This window comes from Physeter macrocephalus, chromosome 9 (assembly GCF_002837175.3).
Source record: "Physeter macrocephalus isolate SW-GA chromosome 9, ASM283717v5, whole genome shotgun sequence".
Lineage (NCBI taxonomy): Eukaryota > Metazoa > Chordata > Mammalia > Artiodactyla > Physeteridae > Physeter > Physeter macrocephalus.
Genome location: NC_041222.1, coordinates 29,496,923 through 29,511,017, shown reverse-complemented (window position 1 = coordinate 29,511,017; position 14,095 = coordinate 29,496,923). Strand labels below are relative to the sequence as shown.

The window sequence follows — 14,095 nt, the reverse complement described above, 5'->3', positions numbered from 1 at the left end:
CATGTCCAGTGCTATCTGTATTTTGAGATCCATCTCCTCCATATGCTACTTCCCTTGTGAAGCCTATCTTGATCCCTTCCATGGCTTCTGCTCTATTCCTCTAGTACTTGAAAGATGATATAGCATTATGGCTAACTTCTTGAGCTCTGGTGAGAGATACAGCTGGGTTTGCATTCTGACTTTGCCTCATTTTCTTTATCAACAAAATAGGGATTAAAATAGTTATACCTTTATTGAGTGAAATCTCTATCTCTAGCCTGGACTGCTCTCTTAGGGTCAGTTACGTATCACTGTCTAATGGGTATATTGGAAGGTTATCCCAGGCAATCTCAAACTTAATATACGTGTCCAAAGGAAACACATCTTTCTTCCCAAAACTACATTAACTGTAGCATCATCATCTTCCTAGCCAATCTGACTTTATTTTTATTTATTTATTTATTTATGTTTTGGTTGCACCCTGCGGCTTGTGCGATCTTAGTTCCCTGACCAGGGATTGAACCGGGCCCAAGGCAGTGAAAGTACGGAATGCTAACTACTGGACCACCGGGGAATTCCCCAATCTGACTTAAAACTCTCTCCTTTGCCTTCTCACCCAGTTGTTGGCTACAAAAGAAAGGATATTCTCTACTATATTCATAGTCATTGTGTGCCAAGTTATATCACTTTTGGCTCCTTAACACAAGGGAAGTGTTGGGGGATTGTCCCTTTCCTTCCCCCTCAGTTCCATATTTACTGCCCTAGTTTAGTTCCTTCTCATTATCTCTCATAGATCTTTCCTGTCACCTTATAAACTATTCAAGGATAGGAACTGTGATTTGTTACTTTTGTATCCTCTCTCTATGCCTGACTTAAAAGGTATTTAATAAAGATTTGTTGAAATGAGTTATTTATTTATTTATTTTTGGCTGCACTGTGTGGCATGTGGGATCTTAGTTCCCCAACCAGGGATCAAACCCCGTGCCCCCTGCAGTGGGAGTGCAGAGTCTTAAGCACTGGACCACCAGGGAAGTCCTGAATTATTTATTTTTATTTAATTTATTATTATTTTTGGCGGTACGTGGGCCTCTCACTGTTGTGGCCTCTCCGGATGCGGAGCACAGGCTCCGGATGTGCAGGCTCGGCGGCCATGGCTCACGGGCCCAGCCGCTCCGTGACATCTGGGATCTTCCCGGACCGGGGCACGAACCCGTGTCCCCTGCATCGGCAGGCGGACTCTCAACCACTGCGCCACCAGGGAAGTCCTGAATTGAGATATTTACATTAAATTTCTCTGTGAAGACATTGGGAAACATTTCCCAAAAGATATGGAACTTGCAAGAAGGGCAAACTTTTAGTAGCCTTGAAGCATGACTGAAAGATGGTCATAAAGTCAGTAGAGGGTTCCCCTGCAACAGGGCTCTTACTCTGCTCCTTCTGCTTGAGAGTTTCCAAAAAGACAGCAGCAATGCCAACCCTGGGTATTTTGGCTTTATTGTCTTGAGATTTTTGAGTTTCCTTTATTACTTACTTTCTTTGATCTCTCTCTCCTTCCTCCTCATTTCCTGGATCTCAAAGAGTCTTAGCTGTCAGCTACCTGCCAGCTAAATCTAAGTGTGAATTCCACTCAAATGCTGAAGAACTTTCAAGTAGTGTACTGGAAAAACTAATAAAGACAGTGGGACAAGAAGGCTCTGGCTTTTTATCCCTGTTTGAGTTGCTTCTGAAGATACCCTTACCTTGCTGATGATTATAACTGGTCCTGGTCAAGTGCCTAGAGAGCAGAGGACCTTAGTGCCTTCTTTCTCTGAACTTTTAACTGGGAAACTGGGGTGCCTCAGAGCCCCAGTTTGGCCTATGCAGTGTTTGTCCCAATTTGGAGAAATACCCTGAGAAAGATTTTGAGCAGGGCAGCTGAGCCAGACTAGTTAACAAAGATGCCTGACCCTAAAAGCAATGGGCATTGCTTTTAGGGTCAGGCATCAATGGGCATACATCACAACCTTCAGACATCGACTCTTGCTCTGCTTAGTGTCTTTTCACCTCCCAGCTGCATTCCCCCCTCATGTCCACAACCTAAGTAGTAATGAACATGTATTGGGCATTCAGTATGTACCAGGTAATTTAAATGCATTTCCTCATTTAAACCTCAAAACCCTCTTATGAAGTAGATACTGTTATTATTTCCTGGGAAATAGAGGTCACGTAGCTTGCCCAAGGTCACAAGTACCAGAGCTAGGACTCAAACCCAGGTGTGATAGGCAGATTTCTAAGATGGCCCCCCAATGATCCTGCCTCCTAGTGGTATTCATGTCCTGTGGAATTCCCTTTGCTTGAGTGTGACTTGCTTCTGATGAATAGAATACAGCAAAAATGAGGAGACAGCACTTCTGTTATTAGGTTACAAAAGATTGTGACTTCCCTCTTGCTAGTAGACTTTATTGCCTTCTCACCTTGCATGGTTTGAGGAAGCAAGCTGCCATGTTGGAGAGGTCCACATGACAAGGAGCTTAGAGCAGCCAAAAGCCAAGAAGGAACTGAGGCTCTCAGTTCAAGAGCCCAGGAGAAGTTGAGACCTGCCAACAATCATGAGTGAGATTGGAAGTGGATCCTTTTGCAGTCAAGCTGAAACTGCTTTCAATCTGTAAGAAACCTTGAACCAGAGGATCCAATTAAGCCATACCCAGATTCCTGACCCATAGAAACTGAGATAATATTGAAATAATTTCTTTAATTGACAAAGATTTTTTAAATGTTACTGTTCAGTGTTACAGAGTACATATCAGTATATCACTCCCAGGTTGCTGATGGGAAACATGCTTGTACAGACTTTTTGAAGTCAACATGGTGTATATGTCAAGAGCACCAAAATTTTTTTAATTAAAAAAATTTTTATTGAACTATAATTGATTTACAGTGTTGTGTTAATGACTGTTGTACAGCAAAGTGATTCAGTTATACATACATATACATTTTTTTTTTTTTTTTTTTTTGTGGTATGCGGACCTCCCTCTGTTGTGGCCTCTCCCGTTGCGGAGCACAGGCTCCGGACGCGCAGGCTCAGCGGCCATGGCTCACGGGCCCAGCCGCTCCGCGGCATGTGGGATCCTCCCAGACCGGGGCGCGAACCCGGTTCCCCTGCATCGGCAGGCAGACGCGCAACCACTGCGCCACCAGGGAAGCCCCATTCTTTTTTAAAATATTCTTTTCCATTATGGTTTATCATAGGATATTGAATATAGTTCTCTGTGCTATACTGTAGGACCTTGTTGTTCAGAAACTGTGAGATACTAAATGTTGTTTTAAAGCACTAAATTTTTGGGTAATTTGTTACATGACAATAGGTAATATTCCAGGTGAATCTGATTGGTTTCAAAGTTCATGCTCTTCACAATTTTATTAGGTTGTTTCCCACTACTCTATACTGTTTCCAAGTGAGGTTGACTTTCCATCCTTTCTTGGATGGCCTCTGCATCCCCTAGGAGAGTCCCTGGTTCCATAAGAGGTTTGTTTTTTGTTGTCTCCATTCTTAGTTCCAGAATGCAGAAGTTTAACACCTTTTTAGTCCCTTGCTCTTGAGGTTAGGACAGCTGGGCTAAATAGCTAGATATTTCAACCTCCAGCAGCCCAGAGAATGCCCATTGTTTTTAGGGTCAGGCATCTTTGTTAACTAGCCTGGCTCAGCTGCCCTGCTCAAAATCTTTCTCAGGGTATTTCTCCAAATTTGGACAAACACTGCATAGGCCAAGTCTTCTTTCCTTCTCCAGGTTCCTACTTATATCATTTGGAGTGTCACTCTCTCCAAATGCTATATTCCAGTGAGAGGAGTCATATGCTAACTAGGCTTGTTTTTGGAGGGCAAAGACAGTGTTACATTAATATAGACCCTCCCTGGGTCTGACAGGCAGAATCCAGCTGGGCCAAGGGCTTGCAAACACGGAAACTTGAGCTGATCTAATGAGGACTTAGAAAGTACCTAGTCTAATGGTGCTCAACCCTGGCATCACATTAGAATCATCTGGGGAGCTTTTAAAAGGTAGGATGCCTGAGCTCTACCGCAAACCAATTAAATCCAAATTTTGGGGTAGATGAGGTGTTGGATCTGTACATGATATTATGTGCATTCCTGTTTTCTGCTCTGGTCTTTTTCACTTCCTCGCATGTATGCACATCATCCTGCCAGAAGTCCTCAGTTTAAAATGACTATCTTCTCTCCATCCTTCATTCAATAAACATTTATGGACTGATTACTATACACTAGGCACTATATACTATATACTATATACAGATATTGGAAATACAATGGAGACCATGAAAAAAGGTCTAGATGAGAACTGAGGTCTCCAGACATCTTCCTTTAGGCTGTCTTTTTTTTTTTTCTTAAGGAGGGTGAGATATTTGTTTAAAGTTTATTATTATTATTTAAAAATTAACTATAGCCCATTCTTTAAAAAATTTTTATTTATTTATTATTATTATTTTTATTTTTGGCTGCTTTGGTTCTTCGTTGCTGCATGCGGGCTTTCTCTAGCTACGGCGAGCCGGGTCTACCCTTCCTTGTGGTGCGTGGGCTCTAGGTGTGCAGGCTTCAGTAGTTGTGGCACGTGGGCTCAGTAGTTGTGGCTCCAGGGCTCTAGAGCGCAGGCTCAGTAGTTGCGGTGCACGGGCTTAGTTTCTCCGTGGCATGTGTGATCTTCCCGGACCAGGGCTCGAACCCGTGTCCCCTGCATTGGCAGGAGGATCCTTAACCACTGCGCCACCAGGGAAGCACAGTAGCCCATTCTTTATTGAGGTATAGTTGACATATTACATTATATTAGTTTCAGGTGTACAACATAATGATTTGATATTTGTATACACTGCAAAATGATCACCACAATAAGTCTAGTTACCATCCATCACCAGACAAAGTTACAAAATCTTTTTTTTCTTGTTAAAGTCCATTTTTAAAAATTGAAGTATAGTTGATTTACAATATTATGTTAGTATGTTAGTTTCAGGTGTACAGCAAAGTGTGGTACTATCTTTTTAAATTGTTACAGTAAGCTGCAAGGGATAGACTCAGAAGGAAGTCCGATAGAAATTCTCAATGAAAAGAATCTGTTCTTGGGTGGAAGCCCCGCCCACGTGAGAGGGGCAGAAGGCTTCAATTCCCGCCCCACACAAGTGAGGGGGAAGCCCGCCCCTCTCTGCTGTAAGCCTAGTTAGTGTGCGGAGCTGCCTTCATTCTTTCATTAAGTAAAGCGGAAGGGGACCCCACCTCCTACGTGCCCGTGAGGGGGCGGGGTCGGCGGACTGGGCGTGAGTTGATTGGCTGGGAGGCGGGGCGCAACGGCTTGGCTCTGTCCCGGCGCTCTCCTGGATCCCGGCTGGAGTGAGGGGAGGGTGTCCCGGTCGCTCTTGCCTCTCAGCGATGGCGCCGCGGCGCCGCGCCCAGTCTCCGGCCTGCCGGCCGGTACTCACCACTATCAGGAGCCAGCTCAGACGGTGAAAATTGGAGCGGGTCCGAGGGAGCGGCGGGAGGCTGCCTGCGAAAGGGACCATGAGGAGCGGCGAGACCCGTGGGGTCGATAGCGGGAACAGCTGCTGCACCTGCTGAGAGGAAAGAGGGAGCGGCCCGGCGCAGCGGCGGGGCTGGGACGCGGCGGAGGCTCGCCGGCACCTCGGCCATGTCGTTGCTCTGTGTGCGCGGTGAGTGCGCGGACTGGGGTGTGAGGGCGGACGTCGCCCTGGGGTCTCCACGGGCTTCTAGTGGGCGTCGGGTTACCATCTTTTCCAAACTTTACGTCCCATCCGTGCCTCGGGGAAACATTATGTTAACTCATTTTTGAACATTTAAAGAGTTCTTTCCATTCTTTCTTGTTTTTCCTCATGCTCCTATGAGGGACTGTTAGCTCTCCGTTCCGGTGGCCATGTGACAGTGTTGTTGGCTGGCAGGCCCAGATCCTATTAAACAGTGTCTGGCGCTCTCCTGTAGCGAGAGTGGACGAGCTAGGGACCGCGGATAGTTGGTGTCTGTTCATAGCGGGCAGCCCCCTATTCTTTTCTTCCTTCTCCCTGCACCGTAAAACCTCAGTCGGCTTAGTAGCAGGTTCTTTTTAATCACGCTTTGAACGTGTAGTGGTACAGCTGTCACATCCCTTCTTCCAGCGTATTTCTTGGCTTGCACCCCTCTATTGCTTGTCTTTGTCCCCTGCTCCTCCTGTGGGTTCTAGGCTAAGAATGTGCTCATATTCGACTTGGAAAGGTGTGTCGGCTTCTCTCCTTTCGGAGCAGAGCATAAGAAGTATGATTTATTAATTTACTTCTATCACAGTAACTAAAGGTGAAGTCCTTTATTGATTTTCCACTGACCCATCTAAGAAAATATTTTAAGGCAAGAGCTTTGGGGTTTAAGATGAGGCAAGGTGCATGGACTAAGCTCCATGAGATTAGAGACTGTTTCTTAATGGTTTTTGTATTCCAGGTCTCTGACGTAGTAGAAGCTCAATGCTGGTTTTGAATGAATGCAGGGACTGTGATTTTAGAGATTATCTGATCAGAAAAAGCATGGTTTGGATTACCCATTGAATTTGATCTTGGGAAATTCAAGTTACAGCCTATCATATCTGTGTTGAGTTACGTGGAATAAGGTGGCTTCGTGTGAGTGAGAGAATTTATCCGCAAGAACCTTTTCCTGGCACCTTTTACTGGATAGAGTTCATGTTTCTTTTGGCTCTATGGATTAGAAGCATTGTTGTTTGTGATCTCTGTTAAGCGTTTCCCCCAGCTTCTGGCAAATGGAACTCATTTCCTCTCTTCTCTTCCACTGTTGTTAAATCTGCTTTAACCCAAAATGGATTTGGCTCTTTCCAGGGATTATGAGACACACAGAAATTTTCTTCTTTCATGGTTGATTTTTCATTAATGAGAATTTTGCTTTGCCTTTAGTAAGACATTTTCTCTCAGCAGCTGGGAATCTATTTATTCCTTTAGATCCCTGCTGTTGAGTAGCAGGATTTGGGAGAGGTTGGGTTTTGCAATGTCTATTGGACAGTTTAAATCTCTACTGCCACACTGTATTACAAAACTAGCCCTTATGAAATATTCTTCAGGCAGGAGCATTATTGAACCAGAAATTCCTATTTAATTGAATTTAAACTTTAGAGAAGGAGCTGCTGCTGTTTTCATTTGTTCCAATATCAGGAAGCTTTCATTTTCTAGAAATTCTGTTTAGCTAACTAAGCTCTTTCTCTTTAATGTTACATTAGTCATAGTTTTCCTTTTGAACTTGGAGGACTGGAGACCAGCAGGTCATTGTCTTTTGAATGTAGATCCTGAAGATTATTAATTATGGAAACAAGTGGCTACCTTGTACAGAAGTAGTCATATTAAATGGCAAGGTATTCATGCTGGGGAAACTTGCAGAAATGGATCAAAATAAATCTTTATTTAAAAAAATTTTTTGTTATTTATTATTATTATTTTTAATAGATCTTTATTGGAGTATAATTGCTTCACAATACTGTGTTAGTTTCTGTTGTACAAGAAAGTGAATCACCCATATGCATACATATGTCCCCATATCCCCTCCCTCTAGAGCCTCCCTCCCTTCCTCCTTATGCCACCCCTCTGGGTCATCACAAAGCACTGAGCTGAAAAATAAATCTTTTTAAAGTGACATTCCTTGTATTATATTTTGGCAGTTAGGAATGTTGTTCATATTCAGAAAGAAACCTGTGTAATGATTTATATAACAACTCAATTTCAGTTCATCTTGGAGTAGAATTGAATTAGAAGCTTTTTCCATGTAGTCAAAGACATACTGTGTTCTTGGATTGGAAGAATCAATATTCTTAAAGTGACCATACTACCCAAGGCAATCTACAGATTCAATGCAATCCCTATCAAATTACCAATGGCATTTGTCACAGAACTAGAACAAAAAGACCTTAAAATTTGTATGGAGACAGAAAAGACCCCAAATAGCCAAAACAATTTTGAGAAAGAAGAACAGAGATGGAGGAATCATGCTCTCTGAATTCAGACTATACTACAAAGCTACAGTAATCAAAACAGTATGGTACTGGCACAAAAACAGACATATAGATCAATGGAACACGATAGAAAGCCCAGAAATAAGCTCACACACCTATGGCCAATTAATCTACAACAAAGGAGGCAAAAATATACAATGGAGAAAAGACAGTCCCTTCAATAAGTGGTGCTGGGAAAACTGGACAGCTACATGTAAAAGAATGAAATTCGAACATTCTCTAACACCGTATAGAAAAATAAACTCAAAATGGATTAAAGACCTAAATGTAAGACCGGATACTGTAAAACTCTTAGAGGAAAACATAGGCAGAAGACTCTTTGACATAAATTGCAGCAATATTTTTCTCTAGAGTAATGGAAATAAAAATAAACAAATGGGACCTAATTAAACTTAAAAGCTTTTGCACAGCAAAGGTAACCATAAACAAAATGAAAAAAAAACCCACAGAATGGGAGAAAATATTTGCAAACGATGTGACTGACAATACCTTAATTTCCAAAATATACAAACAGCTCATACAACTCAATAACAAAAAAACAAACAACCCAATCAAAAAATGGGTAGAAGACCTAAACATATATTTCTCCAAAGAAGCCATACAGGTGGACAATAGGCATATGAAAAGATGCTCAACATTGCTAATTATCAGAGAAATGCAAATCAAAACTGCAATGATAGGGCTTCCCTGGTGGCGCAGTGGTTGAGAATCCACCTGCCAATGTAGGGGACAGGGGTTCGAGCCCTGGTCCAGGAAGATCCCACATGCTGCAGAGCAACTAAGCCCGTGAGCCACAACTACTGAGCCTACACTCTAGAGCCATCGTGGCACAACTACTGAGGCCTGCATGCCTAGAGCCTGTGCTCTGCAACAAGAGGAGCCACTGCAATGAGAAGCCCGCGCATCACAATGAAGACTAACCCCTGCTCGCCACAACTAGAGAGAAGCACACATGCAGCAACGAAGACCCAATGCAGCCAAAAATAGAAATTAATCAATCAATCAAAAAAAAAAAACTGCAATGATGTATCACCTCCCTCTAGTCAGAATGGCCATCATTAGAAAGTCCACAAACAATAAATGCTGGAAAAGGTGTGGAGAAAAGGAAACCCTCCTACATTGTTGGTGGAAATGTAAATTGGTGCAGCCAATATGGAAAACAGTATGGAGGTTCCTTAAAAAACTAAAAATAGAGTTACCATATGATCCTGCAATCCCACTCCTGGGTGTATGTCTGCAGAAAACTCTAATGCAAAAAGATACATGCACCCCAGTGTTCAAAGCAGCACTATTTACAATCGTCAAGACATGGAAGCAACCTAAATGTCCATAGACAGATGAATGGATAAAGAAAGTGTGAGATATATATGTACACACACACACACACACACACACACACACAGAGTATGGAATATTAGCCATAAAAAAGAATGAAATAATGTCATTTGCAGCATGGATGGACCTAGAGAGTATCATGTGATACTCTCTAGTGAAGTGAAGTAAATCAGACAAAGACAAATACTATATGATATCACTTATTTGTGTAATCTAAAAAAATGATACCAATGAAATTACAAAACAAATAGACTCACAGACATAGAAAACAATTTATGGTTACCAAAGGGGATTGGGGGAGAGAGATAAATTAGGAGTTTGGGATTAACATATACACACTACTATATATAAAATAAATAAACAACAAGGACCTATTGTATAGCATGGGAAAGTATACTCAATATCTCATAATAACCTATAATGGAAAAGAGATCTGAAAAAGAATACATATATATTATAACTGAATCACTTTTCTGTACACTTGTAACTAACACAACATTGTAAATTATACCTCAATTTAGAAAAAAAATTTCAAACAGTATTTAACCTGATGTAGAATTTGGCAAACTGGTATTGATTTAATCATCTCCAGATATCTCAATCAAGAAGTCAATTTCTTGGTCTAACCCTTTAATCATGCCTATTCCCTGCAGGTTAAGGGCTCTCAATAGTCTGACTCCAGCCCTCCTTTTGGTCCTATGTTCTTGCCTATCCTTATTAGCACTAATTTTGTTCATTCCTGCCTTGGCAGTGTTCCACATTTATACTCACTGAAATAGTCTTTTCATGTTTTCTGCTTATCAAAAATGTATTCTTCCTTTCCCAGCTTACAGTCTACTTTTGTTGTTGAAAATGTCCTCAGTTCCTCAGTCCACAGTGATCTTTCTCCTTTACACTCTAAATTCTTAAATGCTTTAAAACATAAATTACTTATGGTCTGAACAGTGCCACTAAATTGACAATGAATTGTATACCGCCTAGCAACTAGTCTTGTACTATGCTCATGGTGACCCAAACAAAGGATATAAAAGCACTAGTCAGATCAGTTCTGGAATTTTGTGTTCAGTCAGGGTATTTGATTCTAAGAGGCACACTGAGAAACTGGAATTTCTTCAGAGAAGAATAATTAGAATAATGGTGTAGAAACCATTTGAGGAATTGAGAGGTTTAGTTCTTGAGAAGATTTAAGAGGGGAGAGGATCATAATAGTAAATGAAAATTGTCTAAACTATTGCTCCAAGGGACAGAACTAAGACAAGTTGACCAGTGATTGAAAATGATAGGAAATTAGATTTTAGCTTAACATAAGGAAGAACTTTAACAGAGTTGTTCTTAACTAATGGCATGGACTACTTTTGAGGATTTTTTGACATAGGATACTTTAAGCAGAGACTGAATGAGTGGTAAAAGGAATTTTGACATTGAGTGGGAGGTTAGACTTGAATTTTTAAAAACACCCTTTTATAGAATTCACTTAGTCTTTTTTCAAACATTTGGCACAGCTTTCTTCACAATGCTGATCTTTTTGCTTCCATAGGAGCCAGTACCACATAAGCAACTCCAGTAAATTAAATCAGTGATTTTCTTTAACTTTTGTTGTCTTGGTGTTCATGACTATTTTCTCCAAACAAATAAGCATTTTGAGAATTGAGTCTTTCCATATTTCTTTGTAATTGCCACAGTGTTTATAACTGAGCGCTGGATTTCTCTCCCTAATTTGAACCAGAAGTTACTACACTTGACTTGTTAAAAAATCAAAAACAAAAAAATAGTCTTGGAGGTATAAAAAGCAATATATGCTAATATATTATTAATCATAGAAAATTGAGAAAATGCAGAAAAGTGTAAAAAGGAGAATAAAAATCATCATGGTCCTACCACCCACTCAACACCATTGTTTTTTGTTCATTGCTTTCATTGTTTTGTTTTTATTATAGAGATAATATATATGCATGATAAGAAATTCAAACAATTTAGGATGTGAAGTGAAAGGAAAACGTTCTCCTGTCTCCATTCCCTATTCTTACTCCCCAGAGGTAACTACTGTTTACTCTTTCTTGGCCATCATAGAAATTTTCATTAGGTGTGAGTATATAGATTCTAGAGTTGGAGGTATACAATATTATTCAACTTTTTAAAAAACTTAATGATATATTTTCCTATAAGCTTTTTGAAAAAAGATTTATTATTTATTTATTTTATTTATTTTTGGCTGCATTGGGTCTTAGTTGTGGCACACGGGCTCTTCCTTGGGATGCGTGGGCTTCTCTCTAGTTGTGGTGTGCAGGCTCCAGGGCCTGTGGGCTCTGTAGTTTGCAGCACTCAGGCTCTCCAGTTGAGGCACGTGAGCTCAGTAGTTGTGGCGCGAGGGCTTAGTTGCCCCGCGGCATGTGGGATCTCAGTTCCCTGACCAGGGATGGAACCCGTGTCCCTTGCATTGTAAGGCGGATTCTTTACCCCTGGACCACGAGGGGGGTCCCTTCTATCAGCTTATGTGAGTTTAAATCGTTCATTTTAACGGCTGTGGAGTACTATTCCCTTATATGAGCATATATAATTTAACCAGTTTCATATTGATGATCAGAATTTTTTTTGCTATTATAAATTTTGCCTTTATAAACAATATAATTTATAATTTTGCTACTATAAACAATGCTACAATGAACATCCCTATAGATGGTTTTATTATGTTTGGAGATCGCCAATCAGCTTTCCACCTGCTCTTTCTGTGTGATTTGCTCATTGCTGTTTTCTTGGCATAATAATTACACTCACCTGGACCCATTAGCAAACCAAGTGCCTCAGCATCTCTCATATCAGTAATCCTCTATTAGAAGCAGGTCCTTCACCAGTAGGTAATATTTTATGCTTACCAGAAATACCGAAGACCTCAGCTCTTTTAAGTTTGACCTGTGATTTTCATGTACTTTTCTTGTTTATCTTCTTTGTATTATTTAAAAATTATTTTTTCTATATTGAACATTTATTACTTGTGTTTTTAAAACAGAGCAAAACAATGTCACTAGTGACGAGAACTATACCAAGTCGATGTATGTTGTGACTTGCCCTTAGAAAAGCTTATCATAATTTATCATTACATATCAGCCATCTAACTAACTGAACAGATACTACTGGGAAACTCTTAGGAGGTGAACTCTGATGGACACTCAGGACACCTATGGATTGTGGGTTAATTCTAGCCTGGGGAGACTCCAAAGATATATTTTGATTTACTACCACTCCGGAAAGTAGGAATAGTAATGATTTTAGAGTTTTTAGGTATAAGAACAGGTTGGTCAAGTGCTTTCTTCTCATCTTCTTTCTCCATTGTCATCTGCCTCAGCTAAATCCTTGCTGCTAGGTTTTCATCACATCATGGTTCAAGTAGCGCCTGCTCTTACAGGCAGAGTTGCTCTGGGTGTCTTTTGCTTAGCTATGGCATCAGGAAGTTGATTGTGCCTTGTCTGAGCCAGGCAGAAGGGGGAAAGGACCAATTTCCTCTGCCAAAGATAGTGTCATAAATTGTGTTCTTCCTTATAAGCGGTACATTCTGTAATTTTTTTAGCTTCTAGAGGTGGGGTTTCTGGAAGTTGTACTCTAGGCCAACAGACTGAGTGTTTATCCTATTTTACCAGTGCTAGGTATTTCAGATTTTGCTATGTGAGTTTGTTTAAAGTTTGGGCTGTGTATCATTAGTAAATATTTGTTGAGTACCTTCTCTGTGCTTGTTATGTAGTAGATAAGAGCCCAAGCAATCTACATAGGTCTTAAAATATCTCCTTTCTTAGATAAACTTAGAACCCATTAGGATTATTAGGTCTGATTTGGGATAAGCAGAGTAAGTTAAGTTCCTGCTAGAGCAGGGAAATACTGCACTATTTTTTCTAACTTTTAAAGCAAGATTCTTTAAGTTTGGGAGGTGTTTTATACATACCTTATAGTGGACTGTCTTTAATAAAGTTCAGAGAAGTTTTGATATTTGTATATTAAATTTTTTTTATTGACTTATAACATGTATATTAAAATAGACAAATCTTTTTTTGATTAGTCATTCATTTTTATTTTTTTATTTTTTTTATTATTTTATTATATTCTTAACATCTTTATTGGACTATAATTGCTTTACAATGGCGTGTTAGTTTCTGCTTTATAACAAAGTGAATCAGCTATACATATACATATATCCCCATATCTCCTCCCTCTTGCGTCTCCCTCCCACCCTCCCAGTCCCACCCCTCTAGGTGGTGACGAAGCACCAAGCTGATTTCCCTGTGCTACATGGCTGCTTCCCACTAGCTGTCTATTTTACATTTGATAGTGTATATATGTCCATGCCACTCTCTCACTTTGTTCCAGCTTACCCTTCCGCCTCCCACGTCTGCGTCTTTATTCCTGTCCTGCACCTAGGTTCTTCAGAACCTTTTATTTTTATTTTTTAGATTCTTTATATATGTGTTAGCATACGGTATTTGTTTTTCTCCTTCTGACTTACTTCACTCTGTGTGACAGACTCTAGATCCATCCACCTCACCACAGAGAACTCAATTTTGTTTCTTTCTATGGCTGAGTAATATTCCATTGTATATATGTACCACATCTTCCTTATCCATTCATCTGTCGATGGACAATTTAGGTTGCTTCCATGTCCTGGCTATTGTAAATAGAGCTGCAATGAACATTGTGGTACATGACTCTTTTTGAATTATGGTTTTCTCAGGATATATGCCCAGTAGTGGGATTGCTGG

The 14,095-nt window shown here is 40.5% G+C and overlaps 1 protein-coding gene across 3 annotated transcripts in view; it reads left to right on the top strand.

Annotated features, from left to right (window-relative positions):
- The first annotated feature begins 5,283 nt into the window (after positions 1–5,283).
- UNC13B (unc-13 homolog B) overlaps positions 5,284–14,095 on the top strand; it is a 242,061-nt gene continuing 233,249 nt past the window's right edge. For all 3 annotated transcript variants that reach the window (XM_007111577.3, XM_028493840.1, XM_028493841.2), the window contains exon 1: positions 5,284–5,670. In XM_007111577.3, the coding sequence (XP_007111639.1) occupies positions 5,649–5,670 (22 nt within the window). In that variant the 5' untranslated portion in view covers positions 5,284–5,648. The remainder of the gene's footprint in view (positions 5,671–14,095) is intronic.